Source organism: Sebastes fasciatus, chromosome 11, assembly GCF_043250625.1.
Source record: "Sebastes fasciatus isolate fSebFas1 chromosome 11, fSebFas1.pri, whole genome shotgun sequence".
In the NCBI taxonomy this organism is placed as follows: Eukaryota; Metazoa; Chordata; class Actinopteri; order Perciformes; family Sebastidae; genus Sebastes; species Sebastes fasciatus.
Genome location: NC_133805.1, coordinates 21581553 through 21599418, shown reverse-complemented (window position 1 = coordinate 21599418; position 17866 = coordinate 21581553). Strand labels below are relative to the sequence as shown.

The following is a 17866-nucleotide window of genomic DNA, read 5'->3' as shown; positions in this document are numbered from 1 at the left end:
CCACATCTAACCGAGAAAAAATGTCAAATGACCAAAACATTCCTATGGGTAGAGTAGTGCCGCCCGGCTAGGCGGAAGAGCTACCCTTGGCGTGGCGTACCTCTAGAAATTGCCACCGAGCGCCGCAATCAAATTCGAAATTATTTCATCTTTGACCTCGGCTGTCGCTGACCTTTCAAAGCTCAACCATTGAGTTAACAGCTGTATGTGACGTAGCCACTTTTTGACGTTGTATACCTGCACTGTGCTTTGCTTCTGCAAGTGTCCACACTACGCTCTGCGCCCTTTCTCGCGCTGATATACCGATATTGACGAAAATGAAATATTGATATCTTGTTAATAATACACATAATATGGTGTAAAATAATCCAGCGCCTCTTTAATCATTTTATAGTTCTGGTTACAGACTCTCTCTCCACCTCCCTATACTCGTATTTTGAGTGTAATTCATTTACACAAAGTTGAAGATGAATTTGACTGATAGCATTATTTTTTTCAAATTTTCTAGATATATCGCAATAATATTGTTATCGTGAACTCTTTTCGCCACAATAATCGCGTCGTAATAATCTGATATGACATCCCTAATCTGAAGTCATCTTAATTTGAGCAGATTAGTGTTTTTTCCGAGACGATGATCAAGTTGATTAAGGGCCTTTAAGTTGGCATGCAATTTGGCTTGTCAGTAAAGTGACAGTTTGACTTGAGACTTACTACGTTACACATAGTTAAGTGTGTATTAACTATTTAATGTACAGTTCAGAGTTAAAATCACATATCTACAATAAAATGCACATAAAGCACGTAGAGCCAGATGAAGCAGGTTCAGTTCCCCAGATGTTTGTGCGCATGAAAATCTGAATGTTACCTGTAAGAACCAGTCTTGAAGGCACATTTTAGTTTCACTTCAAGCCACATTATGTTCATTTAATCCATAAAAATTGGTGGAAAGATATCGCAGTTTCTGGGGGATATCTTTATTTTTTGAGTATTGCACGATCCCAAGTCTGGTTGGAGGAGGATGTGGAGAACATCATTTTGATTCATCTGGCTCCATAAATACATTTTTGGACCATACAAAGTGAATAGCATGGCTAAGATTACATTAGGAGACCAGAGATAATAGGAATACATAATGGTCATGCAAGGAAGAAAATGGGTGATGTGAAAATAGTTCAAATCTGTGTTGGGTGACAGAAATATATAGAATACGGTTTTCTACTTGGCCATAACTATGCGGTAAATATCAGGACTACTTAATGAGCACAAACAGTTCAGTAATAGTTTCTGCCAGTTCAGATACTGATACTGATACTGATGCTGTTCTGTGACTGGTAGTAAGGCAGGGGGTGTGGGGAGAGAGAGGTAAAGACCCGGGACATTTTCACAAATCCTTCATCCACAGTTTGCGGTAAATGCCGGGTCATTTTTATGCTTTATAAACCCGACAACATGAAACACACACACTCAAAGTCATCATGGCAATGCAGCATCATCAGAATAGCATCATCGTGTAACATGAATTGGCATTTGTGTCTCTTATTTGGCTGATGATGGTTAATATACAATTGTCATATCATACATCTGTGTTGCAGCTGTTCAGACTACATCCATTCCAGCTGTTGAATACGTCATGAAATTTGAAAATTGAAAATGGTAATCCCAAATCTTTTTTTTTTGTCAATTTGATAACACTTCTATCTGATTCAGTGCATTTTATTGCTCATGACACAACGCCACCATTTTTTTTTTGTTTCCTGAAAAGTAAAATTTCCATTTGGATAAAGTCTCTTCACGAGGCGGTCCCTGTCTCCTCTCGGAGTACGCTCTTATTCCTATTAATGCTGGAGCAGTGAACACACCACGTGTAACAGTGTGTGCAGTTAAAACTATAGCCATAAAAGGTAGTCACAACCATAGACGTTCGGTCATTGGCTTTCAAGTGATGGCTGATCTCCAAGGGTTTGTGCTTCACATCAACAGTCATCTAATACACAGACAACAGAGTAATAAAGCTACAGTGTTATGAACACCACTTAACTTGATTGGCATTATACTTGAAAGTTTCACATTTAAAAAACAAACAAAAAAAACTGTACTCTGAATTTCCAGTAAAGTATTTATAGCGAGGATATGTAAGTGTACCTACAAGTCCATAACTGTAGTGTCAAGGATTGAACATTAACAAGAGAGGAAGTAGACTCACACGAAGATAAGAAGAAAATTTGTGTACGTGAGTAAGATGGGTAAATATAGAGTTTATTATACTTGATCATTTATACATCACAAACTGTTATTTGTGACTTATTACATGTTCTGGAATAATAATAATAATAATAAAAGGATACAATGGTAAAATTGTACAATGCATTTCTGTTATAAATCAATTGAACTGAATGGGGCTGAGGTGGTTTTGATGTTTTGAGGCAATTCTCTTGTATCTAATAAAGTCTATTTAGTTGTCACGTTATAATCACCAGAAACTCAAAGACACTTACGGTCCACCCAGATAGAAAGTCCAAATTCCTTCTGGTGTAAGAACAGATGGAAAATCTCTCACTATATATATCTATATAACGATATATATATATAATTGACAAATGTCTCACATGAGCAGTATAGAATTTCTTCATGGCATTTGATTGCGGGTATTTACAAATTTTCTGTCAAGTTAAGGAATGTCACCAATAAGCCCATTTAAAGTCTACTTATGTTCAATAGAGAATAGATTACTATCACAGGGGATTGTGCTGATGAACACCTTTAAGACACAGTAATGAAGAAAAAAACGTAGCTGAGAATTATTTAAAAAGGCAAAAAGGAAAACCTGATTGTTTCTCTTCTAATGAATTCAATGTAAATGAGGGCCAACTTCTACAGCAAGCTGCATGCTAGCGTTTTCTTTTTCTGTGACAGTCAGCAAAGCAACACTATCCCAAAAAAATGGGAAAACAATGAAAATTGAAATGTCAGCTATATAAAGATACAATCAACAGCCTTTTTTGGGCCTCCTGACTCTTTACTATATGTAAAAAGTGATTAACAAACACATCCAATTCAGTAGTTTCTGCCATCCACGTGGAACAAAAGTAGATACTTGCATATATACAAATAATCAAGTTCCTTTTTCTGTTTTTAAACTTACTAAGCACAGTCGTCTAAATCATGAGACAATCCAACGCCTCACGGTAGCAAAAGGCAACATTAAACACCAGTCTAGTGTTTTGATTCAGGTATGAGCGGCTCTTTTATCCAACAGTCAGCTCATTGGAGTAAAAAGAGGCTCTCCTGATCAGACTGGTGACAGTATAAGGTCACTCAATACAGCATTGGTGAGATGCTGAAGACGTAACACTGTTAAGAAAGATGCTACACATACCAATCCACATTTTTTTTCTTGGGATTGATGTACAGCAAAACTAACACAACAGTACTACATCTCATCACAGGTCAGAAAGCCTTTTTTGGACACACTCCTTCACTGATTCTATAACTCTAAAGTGACTGCATAAACAAAAACCACTAAATGAAACATGAATAAATTAACACTGATGCCTTGACATGGCAGTTAAACCTGAGTTCTGTTTTGGAAGTGGTATCTCTCTTTTTTTTACTGATGATAGTACTCTATTTCTATTCAGGCATTGATAAACTCTACTATACGTTTTGTTTTTTTTGAGTTATACACTCAACCGTTTTCTGATAAATACATAAATTATTTCACAGTTTGCTGTCAAGTCCCCCAGATGTGCCGCCCCACCCCCAACCCCTACTTTATGTTGTCAACAAGCAAACTCCTCGAAGTTGCCTAGAGTCGGGTGACGAGGTAACATGTTCGGCGTGAATCCGAGACTGTCCGAGTGACTCCGGAGGGTGTCACAGGTGCTCTGCAAGACAGAGGGGAGGGAAGGAGGGAAGACGAGTTCAACCGGGTTAAGGGAGGGGATGACGATGATGATGACAATGATGGTGATGAAGGAAATAAATGAGCCACAGGTAAAAATGAGAGTGACCGGGACGATGGAGGGACGCGGAGGAAATTAAAAAAATTCGAATGCGGCGAGGAGAAATTGTGCAAAACCAAAATGAATGCATCAGAATCGAGGATAGGATAAATAATGAAGAGCCATAAATGACAGAGACATATGTGTGGACAATGATGAGGTAATGAATACAACAGATTTGGAAGTTCCAAGATCAGCCACATCGCATATGTTTCACAGGTAGTGAAGAGAGAGTTTAAAGAAAACCAGGTGGGGAAAGATGAATGAAAGGAGGGAGAAGAGAAAGAAAAACAGCAGATTTTTAGTGCTGTTTTTTACACTAGCATGTGAAATTCTCATAGTTACGGAAACACCCACATATGTCTGCATTTCCCTGTACTATATGTGCAAAAGGTGCTCGCTGAGTAGATAACTCCCGAGACAGTATGTGGATGACAACCATTGGCAGTCCCATCGGCAAAACTGGCTATTCCAGCAGACAAAGAACCATTTATATTTTGTGCAAACTCACTGCATGCAGACCTGTGATAACATCACAAAGTAATGCATCTAGTGATGTTATCTGGCACGAGCCTCAAACGCATCGCCTCTAAATGGACCTCTGTGCTGCGGGGAAACAAATGGATCTCGTGCGCTTCAGCTTTTTCTACAACAATTCAATAAATATGTAATCTGTTTTCACAGGAGCACTGCGCTTTATCCTATTGGGAGAGAAAGCATCATTATTCAGTGGAGGGAGCAAGTTTTGTATAGTGCAGTAGAGAGTCAAATCATTATGCACTTGGGAGAATCCAACCAACTTCTGTTGAGCCGGTAAATACAGAAACACATCAAACTAACCTGTCCAGACCTCGACTGTAAATATTAAAAATGCTCACTGCAGTTGGATAATCACCCCTCTTTTTCTACCAAATCCTTTGTAGCCACTGAGGAAATTATGTATGAGATGGTCTCAAAGTATGTATGAAAGAGAGGGACAGCATGGGAGGGAGCATCTATTATCAATGGGGTGTGCTACCTGGGGGCATGATTAGGCGTGACACCAGGGCTGGTTGGGTTCTCTGGAAACTCCTGGAATAGACATGATGAAAAGAAAGATGGGTGAGGGTGACTGAAATGAAAATAAAACACAATGCAAATGCTAAACCTGTGAGGGAATACTGCAAGAGTGTTTTTTTCCCCCCTCAATGATATCATTAAAGTATTGAAGGAAGATGGCTGTTCAAAATAAAATTTTAGTCTTTTTAATAAAGCAGGGAAAACAAAAGACGATGAAGTGTTGACAATCATAAAAGAGAATGGAAGTCAAAATTAAAAGTAAAATAAAACTAAAAAACTAAACTAAAAAAAGGGTAACTTTGATATTTTTCAACCTGGCCCGTATTTTCCCATGTTTTTGTGTCTAACTGACTAATGGTGACAAATAGTATAATAATAGTGACTCATTTTTTAAGTTGGTGCAGTGTTGAGGGAGAACGCTGTAACTGGGAGCGTCAATGTAACATTACGTCCACTAAGTGCTTGTTTTTGCCACTGACAAGCTCAGATTGTGTCTGACCACACTATTGAAAGGACCATACAAAGAAATAAAACATTTTTCTTCACCTTTCGCTTTATCCGGTCTGTTAATTATTGTGTCCAAGTCCTGCTCAAGGAGGAATCTCATGAAATCTGAACATCCGCATACTCCAGTGGGCTACCTCTGGGTTTGAAAAGTGAAGCCAATGTGGAAGTGCCTTAAACTGTCATTCTTTCTAATGTCCAGCAGGGGGCGACTCCTCTGGTTGCAAAAAGATGTCTGATTGTATAGAAGTCTATGAGAAAATGACCCTACATCTCACTTGATTTATTACTTAGTAAACATTGTTAACATGAGTTTATGGTCTCAATCGCTAGTTTCAAGTCTTCTTCAATACAGCATGATGTTCATTTAGTAAATTATGGTCCCATTTAGAGTCAAATAGACCATAAAGCAGGGTATGATTTAGGGCGTGGCTACTTTGTGATTGGCAGGTCGATATATGGTACACTCTGGCTTAAATAAATACGGGTGGCCATCGAATTGAAAGACCTCATCCACATTGTCGAAATCATCTCAATATTCAGCCATGACATTGAAAATCTTTGAGATAACACTAAGCTACACTTTCTGTACTCCAAGTAAAAACAAACTCTGCCCGGTTGGCACACTGGTATTCCACATTTCCACCGCTGTCTTCCGGCAACACGTCGCCTCGCCAGATTTCAGAACGACACTTCTCCTTGAGAGAAATTCTGTCCATAATGTCAGGCACTTATAATAGAAATCAGAGCCTGTCATGGGCAAAAACACTTTTAGTGGACGTAAATGACCAAGTGCCAGCTTGTAGCACCATATTGCAGCCTGTGAGCAGCTGCTGTCTACAGCGCTCTCCATCAGTACTGGACCAATTTCAGAAATTGTTGTTCCTATTTGTCAGTAAGACACAAAAACATGGGAAATAGAGTCCAGGTTGAAAAGTTACCCTCTAATTCATTACTTTACTGTCGGGTTGTTTGAGAGGAGATGTGACAATGGACTAGTTGAAAAACGGTTATTGAATATGAGAGAAAGGAAGTACAAAAGGATGGTTTATTGTAAGCAGGTGAACATATGGCATGAATGGGGCAGAACACAGTAATTATCACACTATTTAAGACTCCAGCAAACATATCAGCCCACTAAATAAACGCTTCTTCTACTGCCACTCAAAAACCAGAGAGACTAAAGTAACCTCCTTCATTGCTATGTTGGCTTAAATTAACATATCTCCACTTCTACAGAAGAGAATTAACAACTTCTTTCAATCTTTTCTTCCACGTCAGCTATCAAAACCAAATCCTTAACCCGAGGCAACTGAGCATGCAAGAACACAAAACAATCCACATGCTGACACAAACAAACCCATGGCTTTTTCACCGATTTGAAGAGATATAAGGGGCATGAATTGCTGGTATTGAAAAAGTCTTGGGCTTGTGTGACACACAACAACAAATTACAGTTTGCCCTTTCTGCCAATAATGTATGCAAACTTGGTGGATACAGTATATACTCAGGGACAAAAGGAACGGTCTGCGCTTAACAAAAATCTGCTTAAATGCTTTTGATTAAAACAGCACCAGAAAAAAAAAGGAAATGTTTTAGCTTTTGTTGGTGCTTCCACCTCTACAATGAGCTGCAGAGAGGGATTAATGGCTTTCAGCTGTTATTGAGACTTGAGACACGACCAGTGGTCCCCATGTGTTAGAAAGAACTAGATTAAGTTAAATTGTTACAGTTTAGATGTTGAGGTTAAGTTTTACTTGCATTGAAAAGAAAGTTTAGTTATTATTTGAGAATGGTGGTAATATTGGCAGTTAGACAACTTATTAAAACATGTTTTAAAAACTTCATCTCAAGTGTTGGCTTACAGTAATCTAATTATGTAACTGCAAGCAACAAGACCGGGAGTCAAGCAATCAGCCTGTTCCCAACGACTACGCGCTGCAAACGGCCACGCCCTGAACGGGCACTGCACCAGTAAAATAAATAAGAACTAAACAGCAATTCAAATCTAATAGTATCAAATGAACAGGAAAACACAGAACAATCAAACATAAACATCAGAAAATAAGTGTGAGTATTATAGCCATGTTCCTTTGTGACTTTGGAGGGAGGCGTAAAGGGACGGATTGTCAGTGTTGCCGACTTGGCAACTTTCTCTCTAGACTTAGGGACTTTTGGAGCTAGTGCTGCTAACTACTTTCTTTGTAAAAGAGTTGGCGACACTGGGCTGGGTTTATCGGTTGGATCATTTTTAAAATCTAGTGTACTAGTAGTAGTAACGCTAGTTTCTCAATATTACCGACCCTACCTTTAATTTAAAAAAATAAAAATGCTGCACCCAGGAAACTTCTTTGAGGGACTATAATAGGAGTTATTTATTCGTTTGCTATCAGAAAAGATACTCCCTTCGATCTGAAAAACCCTGATGGTTGAATTCGTTACGAATAAAATGATAACATCAATTTAGAATTAGACTGAAAAATAAGAATCTCGCATATTTTTCTCAGCACAGTGAGTATACCGGCGGTTCTGCAGCTGTAGCCAGAAAAGGTTTGATTCAGCAGTATGCGCTGAACATTTGCTGATTACTTATATTAAGAAGGTGGGTTTCAGTTATGAATAATTTCTGAACAGCTCTATATAAAGCTTACATAACAGTCTGCAGGGGAAGTGGAGGTGCCTCCGGACGCCAGTGTGTTAAACCACTGGGCTCGACAAAATGCCGTGATTTAGGGCAGGACAGAAATGCCCCACATTATTCTAGCTTTCATTTTGAAGTGAAAATGGGTTTCATTGCCTTGAAGGCTCTGGAAATGAGTTGATCATGAAATGTTAATAAAATCTCCAGACCTCTTAATCTTGTTCCATTTTCTGCTCATTAGTCTACTCTCCTACATGAATCCATCCTGAGTTTCCTCTGATCACACTGCCAGACATAAAGCAGCAAAACCAGAGTACAATAACAGCTTTTCGCGCTCTAAGTGAACTTTAATTACATGATTGAAGGTGACATCGAGAAGCTACTGTATATTGTGTTAATACTGATGTGTGGGATCAACTATGGTAAGGGCTATAACATCTAAATGTAATAACAGTTTATGAGTCATGATAAGAAGTTAATCCAGAGCAGGTCAGACAATTCACTCCTCTTTGTCCATGCATTGTAGTTTAAGGGAACTCAAGTAGCAAAACACTTGACGAACCACAAAAAAAAACCTTGGAATAAGAGACTTAAAAAGTCAGTTTGCTCCTTGTAAATATTCCTTTGTATTCCATCTGTAAAACTATTGTAGATTTTTGCCATCATAGGGCATACTTTGTGCTGCTTCTCTATAATATTCACCATGTAAATAAAGTCCCATGTGTGTAATATTAGATAAACAGATTATGCATTCATACTGTGCAATAAAAAACAAAATATATTATTGATGATTGTGTTTTCTAGCGCAATACGTCTTTTCTGCATGGTAAATTGAAACTAATGATAACATTGTGGTGTGGCTTTGTTTTCTGTCTGGTGCTGTTCATTAAAAGCATTTCCAGTGTTAGCAGACATTTTTTTGTTGTTATTGTTGTTCCTGAGGCTCATTTAATACATCACATTCATTTCATTCATTAAATCAAATGAATTCTGAGAGACTAAAATTACCAGATTGTCGCTCTGACAACGCTGTGGTCTTTTCTTGCGTATGAAGTAGCCCAAAACCTTATCCTTAAACACCTAAATGCAAAAACATCAGGTATTAAGACAAAACATTAGCAGTAAAAATATATTTAATCTAGGTTTTTGGGAAATATGCGTATTCACTGTCTTGCCGAGAGTCAGATGAAATGATTGATATCACTCTCATGTCTGTACGGTGAACATGAAGCTGCAGCCAGCAGCCGGTTATCCTAGTTTAGCATAATGACTGGAAACAGAGGGAAAACAGCTCACTTTAAGGAACAGCGTGTAACATTTCAGGGGATCTATTAGCAGAAATGGAATACAAATATTAATAACTATGTTTTCATTAGTGTATAATCACCTGAAGAATCGTTGTGTTTTTGTTAGCTTAGAATAAGCCCTTCATATCTACATCCACCATGTTGCTCAAACCAAACACCGACTCTAGAGAGAGCCTTTCATGTTTTTACGTTACCGTGGTTCTCCAAAATGCTTGTGAAACTGAGGTAACGTGAGCTGCAAAGTGCAAAACTGTGGTAGCGCCAGCTGCCGTCTGACTTCAGTTGCTTCTAAAGCAGTGTATTATGGTAAGGATGGCCTCTGAGTGAGGTGAACGGCGTTACCACGGTTTTGCTCTCGGCGGCTCACTTTACCGAAGTCTTGGAAAGGAAGGAGTGAGCGGAGAGATATTCAGTTAGTTGCAATCTGCAACTACACCACTAGATGCCACCAAATCCTACACACTGTACCTTTAAGATCACTAATTAACAAGTTATATCTTATTAATTTAATCCGTTCAAAAACCAGAGTGCAAGAACAAGTTGTGTTTTTTGCTGCTGGGCTATCTCTTGGCGGGAGCAGTTGTCCGGCAACCATGTATTTAATGCTCCCAACCAAATAGTCATAGATATATATCCCCCCAAAAAAGCCCAAACTTGACATTTTTACATGTCAGTTTTTGTTCACATTAAAAACAAACACAAAATGTGTTAATTAGTGAGGTTTCGAGGTGCTGGTATGCAGATTTTGTTTCTTTTTCGGACAGAGCCAGGACAGCCTGTTTCCAGTGTTTACTCTAAGCCAATGGTTCCCAAATTGGGGTCCTTGAGGGGGGTTCCTGGAGTCCATCCACAAGTAACACAATGACAGAATCTATGACTATTTTGGTCATTGGTTTCATACACTCTCTGTAATAAAACATCTAAAAGTAAAAAACCAACAACAGATGGGGGACCCTTGGACAAAATCTCATTAAATGGGGGTCCATGGTCTAATTTGTGTCCATTTAGGGGTCTTTGAGGTAAAAAAAATTTGGGAACCACAGTTCTGAGCAACGCTAAATGGCTGCTGGCTGATGGGTATAGATTCATATTTACCGTACAGACATTAGACTCTGAATTAGCCTATTTCCCAAAATGTCCAACTATTCCTTTAAGATTGAACACAAGCAGTAGAAATATATTCAAAGGTTATCTGAAACTTATTTTACTTAACTATGTGCCTTTGTAGACAGTAGGACAAGAATAAAGAGAATTTCGATTAGTGAAAATCATCACTTTACCTCATATAGGTAGTCGAATATCTCCAGTATTGTTAAGACACTGGCTCCAATGAACAGCCCCATCTGACCTCCAATATCACCTAGAAGGAGAGAGATGAACAGATATGGTACAGGTACAGTAATTGAACAACGGTGCGTGAAAGCATTCCCCGCGCTGTCACTTCTAATTCAGTATCTGTCTGAGTGATCTGAGCAGAATTGTCGAAAGTGTCCATCAAGCCCCAACTCCTCATCAGACCCAACCCGGCTTGCCCTTGCAAAAGCATCAGATTATGAAAATGTGTTCAGCCTGTTTCACGAGTTCAAAGAGGAAACCTCAAAGCACCAGGCGTGAACACACGATGTGAAATGTGCGGCGGCGGCCCGCTGAGAGCGCCGATACCGAGGTCAGACACATTTTTCTGTCACAATGAACCTGAGACTGCGAGGATCTTACCGAGAAGCCCTGCAATTTCATAGGCCTTCTTCTGCTCAATCTTCTCATAATTCAGAGCTTCAAAGAAGATGTCCATGACCAATATATTTTCTCTGGAGAGAGGACAGACAAGAACTGTTGAAATCACATTAAACCAAATGATATCTCACATTTCCCGTGTAACTATCTTTCATTATTGTTACATTGAAGGTGAACGATGGAGACCCAGGTCATGCTTTGTCACAGTACACCCATCCATCAACAGAAAAAGAAAGAAAAGAGGCTGAAATCGAAATAACGGACGGCTACCAAATAATACTTACCCAATATATTGCTCAGTTTTGTTGAATTTCTTAGCCAGATATTTAGCAGATGCCTTACTGGGGATCTTAACCATGGACAGCTCCTTGCCATAGCGAGTCATGTTGCAGGGGGTCTGACAGACACAGTAATCGTTGTCTTTCTCTACCAAAAAGTCTGTGGATGATCAAAGTCATTTCAAAATGTTGCGATCACTGCGAAGAATCAAACAAACTCTGCATGCAGAGGCTCTCTAAAAATATCTCTGCACACGACTGATTAACTACATTCGCTGCCATCGTTCACTTTCCATGAAAGCAAATAATGACTGAAGTTAATAAAACAGAGGAGAGAGGATAAAAAAAGTCTCTATGGGATTTATTTGATATCAGCGAAGCATGGACACATCACAAATCTTTCTAATGGAACTTTTAAACAATAATTTTACTTTATTATTTTTGCTTCAGCACTGTCTGAGATTAAAGCAATTTCAAGTTAAAGCTGCAGAGGCATTATATAAAAGCTTGAATAGTGTTGCTGAACGCTGAATTCAGACATTATTGCAAAACTGTCACACTAATATTGTATGCAATTAAGTGTGTGGGCTCACCTAAAGCCGGGTCAGCACAGTCTTTGTACTGCTCAGGTGTGCAAACTGTGGAGGTCCCTGTTTGAAATAACAGAAAGGTGAAAATAATTACTACATGAAGAGACAAGTATTTGCAACATTTCAGTGTTTGTGAAATCCTACCAGGCATGTGAACCATCCTGCAGTTGCAGTTCTCCAGCAGGTACCGTGTTTCACAGTCAATGCGGCAGGCGGTGATGCTGTATGTGGAGAAGTACTCAGAGTCTATTGGGGTAGACTTGCAATCTCCCCAAGGCGGAGGGAGGTACTGGAGCTGAAAGAGCAAACAGCACATGTTTTCCCTCAGCATATCAGCACACAGGATTACAACGAATAACATAATGCATAAGCCCAGTACAGCAGAAGTACAAAAAGAGGACGACAAGCTGACAAAACTCAACACAAAATGTGTCAAACGTAAAAAAAAAAAGAAATAAATACAGAAGCATTTCAATGAAAATGTGCACTGAGACAATATCGGCACAAAATGTCCAGTCAGACCAACATTATCGCTCATGTGTAGCAGCAAGCAGACGTCATGCAGAACATTACTGATGCAGGTCTAGTCCCCGGTGGGAAGCAGAATACCATGGGAATAGACACAGGCGTAATAGAAATCTGTAAAATACGTAGATTCAGACAAGGACACCACAATCAATGGACAAATTTTACAACCCTGAGAACAGAATTCAGAACAATAAACACGTTTTTTTAAATGAACAAATAAATGAACTGAATTTAAAACAGACATTACATCCCACTTCGTAGTAAATATTTGATGAATTCCTAACGAATAAACTGCTCCCCAGAAGCTCATAAAAGTGTTTTTTATTTTATTGTTGATTAACTATTTAGATATTCTAATCAAAGCCCGTGAGAGTTTATTATAAAACTACGCTGGACTGCAAAGCTTTGTGAATTAAACGGAGAAGTGAAGTCAGTCTGCAGTCTCATTAGAGGTAAAACTCTCATTAAAAAGGTGAAGAGGAGGTCATTACTGTACATTTCTGAGTAACTCAGGGAATTCTAATTGAACCCACTAATGAGGAATATTTAATGCCTGAATTTTAAGGTGTTGGTTCAAAGTAAACATTAGACCCGTGGTGCTCGTCTTAAGGCTACAGCACTGTGCCCTGTGTGCGCTCTGTCTTAACACTTTAAAGAAACTCCACCAACGTTTTACCACCAACAAGACTTTCAATCCGCTTTAAAAGTCTTGTTTACAGCAATTTATGGTAATGAGTGTCTACTACTCATCTTCATGACAAAACCGAACCAATTATTTATGAAGGCTACCGATGCTTGCTTGGGCATTGGAGCATGTAGCTGCTAATTGCAGTGGGAGCTGGCCAACAATCAATGCCAAAAGGCTTCTTCCTGACAAAACTTCACAGAGAAGTGATGCTGCTGTTGTCACATTAAGGCTCACTGTAATTCCCAATCATCTCCACCGGCTCTAACCAGGCTAACTCTGACAATCTGACGGTCATTTAGTCGATGGGAAGTAACAGAGATAGAGTGTGATTCACCGAGGGAGTGGACTTAAACTGGCAAACATTGTTAAGCCTTTATTGAACTCCATTTCTAGCCCACAGACTCTCATAACTGGAGTAAAAAAAAAAAAAAGAAGGAATGCCAGTCTTCACGGGTAATAAAACTTAATGAATCACATTGTCGGGTCCCTCCAGATGACTTTAAATAGCGTTCCAGAGGATCCCCCCGATAACATAAAGGCAAAACAAGCAAAAATAATGTTATCAGAACTGTACATGGTAACATGAGAGGGTAAAGCCAAACAATGATGAAGATACAGACTCGGATGAATGGATTAAAGCTGGAATGAAACCCATTAGCTGTTCTTTACTGACAACTATTAAACAGAGAAGACAATGGCGACAAGGACTGCAGATGTTGTTGGATGGTGTTGCTTCAGCCACGCAGAGAGGGACAGATGGATCCATTCCTCAGGGAGGGGGAGAGGGGAGACCAGCAGATGAAACTTACTGATGGGTGTGTAGCTATTTAATAATACAGTATGTGTGGCATGCAGCAAGCCCAAACAGTCATACGCTACCCTCTGCACTTGGCTGGAAACAAACGTTTGGAAGCCGGGGGCGACCCCGAAGCCCAGCTCGTGGAGGAACGGAGGCTCTGACTGAGTGTGAAGCTGTACCTTTATGCCGGCCTCATAGGACGTCTCATCTAGGGCGAAGGGTGAGGGGTGAGGGAACACGGCCCACATCACTATCAATAATAATAATAATAAGGAGGAGCAACAGCAAGGCGAGGGACAGAAATACAACCTGTTGTCAGTATAACAACGACACAGCTACAACTCCCAGCGGCGCGTGGAAACTTTGCAGCATTGGCGTACCGGTGGGTCGTCATTCAGCCACTCTCTTCTTACATCCACTCAAGCTTGAGTGACGACACAGTTCAGTTTCAACTAGGGCTGTCAATCGATTACAATGTTCAATCGCGATTAATCGCATGATTGTCCATAGTTAATCGTGATTAATCTCAAATTAATCACACATTATTTATCTGTTAAAAATGTACCTTAAAGGGAGATTTGTCAAGTATTTAATATTCTTATCAACATGGGAGTGCTTTATGCAAATGTATGTATGAATTTATTATTGGAAGTCAATTAACACAAGATAATGACCAATATTGTCCAGAAACCCTCACAGGTACTGCATCTAGCATAAAAATATGCTCAAATCATAACATGGCAAACTCAAGCCCAACAGGCAACAACAGCTGTCAGTGTGTCAGTGTGCTGACTTGACTATGACTTGCTCCAAACTGCATGTGATTATCATAAAGTGGGCATGTCTTTAAAGGGCAGACTCGTGGGTACCCATGGAACCCATTTTCATTCACATATCTTGAGGTCAGAGGTCAAGGGACCCATTTGAAAATGACCATTACAGTTTTTCCACGCCAAAATTTAGCGTAAAATTGGAGCGTTATTTAAACTCCTTTGCGCACAATCTAGTATGACATGGTTTCCTTATGTTTTCTAGTTTCGTATGATGCCAGTATCTTCACTCGAGCTTTAAAACTGAGCCCGCTACAACCTTAAAATCAAAAGATGCGTTAATACGTTAAAGAAATTAGTGGCGTTAAAATGAATTTGCGTTAACACGTTATTATCAAGTTAACTTTGACAGCCCTAGTTTCAACCATTACATAATTCTCCTCTAAAAGTTGGTGGTGTCGTCTTCATGTCTCTCTGATCTCACAAGTCATATTAAAAATTAAATTCCCTCTGACAGAAGCTTCACAAATGAAAAGTCTTGAAATCATAAGTGCTTCATCCAGCTGTCTGTTATTACACTGAGAGCAGTGTCACCGTGCTCGTTGGAGACTGACTTAAATTAATGCCGGCCAGACTTTAATGACAGCCTAATTAATTCAGCACATCTTTTAGGTCGTAAACACGTCTTTTAGCTGTCACTGGTGTGGGCGCTCGTGTCGCGGTTATAAATGACAATCCATGCGCTTCTGCTTTCAGGAGGAAACTTTGCGATGCTGATTAATAGATCAGATTCACTTCTCGGAGACGGCTGACTGATGATACACTCGGAGCATTTTACACTCATACAGAGAAAGAGAGAGAAAGAAATATTACATGTTTCAAAAACTGCATCCCAAAAATAGAATTTGTCATCTTTGTGGTGTCCGAGTGTCTGTTTTTAGGAGACCAAACTCTGCCTAGAGCATCCCATGTTATTCTGCTAAAACAATGGTGGAAGGTTTCATTTGATCATTTATCTCATGCTCATGAACTGACCAAGACCATTAACTTTAGGAGCAAAATCATTTAAATTAGGCTCGATTAAATTCCCCAGTAATTAATTAGATTTACTGCTGAAGTGTCCATTACTTTAAGACTTCACAGGGACTGTGGAGATTTTAAATGAGCCTGCAGCACAATACAAAAATACACTTGATCTCAAAGGTAATCATTGCAAAATCCTAAAATCCTTTGTGGCACGGGCACCATTTTCTGAGGATTTTTCTGTTTGTCAGAGGATATTTCCCTATTCTCTCACTGACTGCCGTTTGGCTTGTGTAGACAAAAGAGGCACGATTTGAATGTGTTGTCTCGGCAACATCACATAACTGCTGTACAGCGTCATTACATCTGGATAGGATATCCATACTAGCTCGGTGTTACGACCTTGAGCACAGGCTTTCTGATCAATCCGGGCTTAACTATAGTTATTACTTTTGTCCTTCACCGACGGCAGTAAAGGGATAGTTGAGGGCTAGAAACTAATTTTCTACAAAACCCGCCACAGGCTTTTTTGCCTCCCTTGATATTGTGTCTTAAAACACTCATTTTACCGTGTCCCTAAATCATAGTACATTTTAAACTATCTTCAACATAGCTGTGGGTCATCTTTCTCATCCAACGACGCATACTTTAAGTAGTAGAATTGGGAAATAAATTAATAGGATGACCGGTGCACCGGGGTTCTTTTAATAGTTCAATTTGACATCAAAAACATGATGATAACTTTAACATCTTTCCCTCGAGATACAGCAAATCTTGAGAGGGCGCCTTCGGAGGTCAGTTATTTATAGTGAATCTTTAAAGCAGTCTGATTTGGCTGAATAATTTCAGTGAGGAAATTAGCTTAAAGCTGCAATCGGTAACTTTGAGCAACTGTGATAAAAAGTTATTTTTATAAAACTGTCACTATATCCTGAAAGTAGTACATGACAGATAATCTGTGAAAAATGTCATGTTCCTCTGTGTCCTCCTGATACACCAAGTCAGGGCCGGACAGTTTGGGGCCGTCGGTGAGCGTCTGTCGGCCTAGTTTTCGCGGTGTGTCCCGCACCGTCGGCTCTTGTCTGCCCAAGTCTGAAGTTTTTTGGCCGATTCAGCGGCAGTGGAGCTTGTCAGTGAGAGAAAACACTTGACTCAAACGAATCAGTAAACGAGAAGAGAAACGGAAGTGAGTAAAGCAAGCCAACGAGTAAAGTCAAGAGGAAAAACACAGGAGGCTCTTCTCATTTTTCATCATCATCTCATCTGATCACTCCAACAAACGGATATTTTCACAACAACATTGCCATCTGGAATGAAGCTAAGTGGTGAGTGAGAGTGGTGTGAAAATGGTCGGCAAACGCCGCTTTGTTTCATGTACGTATCATTAAAATTGGCTTGTATATCCGCAGTCCTCAGTCTTCCGGTTTCTCTTTTTGAATGACAAATACAGACTACCGCGACCTGCTGGTGTGGAGAGTTATTTCATCTCATGCAGGCGCAGAACATACGTGCTAACTGGCCGTCAACTGTAGTCTTTGCGGTCTGTTCCATTGCAACTCGTCGGCTAAGATAAAGGCGACGTGAGGCAAAGCAACAGTCGGCCTTAATCGCCGCTATTTCTCTGGGCCTTAATGGCATTAGCAAAATTTCACCGCAGCCGAAGGAAAACAACTAATCAGAGCCGAGGATAGCAGCAGCTGTCAATCACTGCACGTGAAACTCGTGAACTTCGCCTCTCCGTGTGGCCTCACACACCTAAGCCACGCCCGTAGCTGTAGTAGCTCCTCACAGGATGCTGATTGGTCTGTTGTCTGGTGAGCCGGACACAAGCGCATTACTTGAAGCCTGACGAGATGGATTTTTTTTTGTTTGACATTTGATCCTGCAATGATCTCATGACATGGCAAGAATCCATCTGCCGTGCAAGGTCACTAGGAGGG

At 39.8% G+C, this 17866-nt stretch overlaps 1 protein-coding gene across 8 annotated transcripts in view; it reads right to left on the bottom strand.

The window, feature by feature from the left end:
• Positions 1–918: 918 nt before the first annotated feature.
• asic1c (acid-sensing (proton-gated) ion channel 1c) overlaps positions 919–17866 on the bottom strand; it is a 114310-nt gene continuing 97362 nt past the window's right edge. For 3 of the 8 annotated variants that reach the window (XM_074651552.1, XM_074651554.1, XM_074651548.1), the window contains exons 4-12: positions 12263–12413; positions 12122–12178; positions 11535–11688; positions 11233–11324; positions 10797–10876; positions 9218–9289; positions 6524–6562; positions 5023–5075; positions 919–3887 (exon numbers count right to left, since the gene is read on the bottom strand). In XM_074651552.1, the coding sequence (XP_074507653.1) occupies positions 3809–3887; positions 5023–5075; positions 6524–6562; positions 9218–9289; positions 10797–10876; positions 11233–11324; positions 11535–11688; positions 12122–12178; positions 12263–12413 (777 nt within the window). In that variant the 3' untranslated portion in view covers positions 919–3808. Of the gene's footprint in view, positions 3888–5022; positions 5076–6508; positions 6563–9217; positions 9290–10796; positions 10877–11232; positions 11325–11534; positions 11689–12121; positions 12179–12262; positions 12414–14213; positions 14342–17866 lie in introns of all 8 variants that reach the window. The other 5 variants (XM_074651549.1, XM_074651553.1, XR_012595891.1 and 2 more) reach the window with 5 other exon arrangements.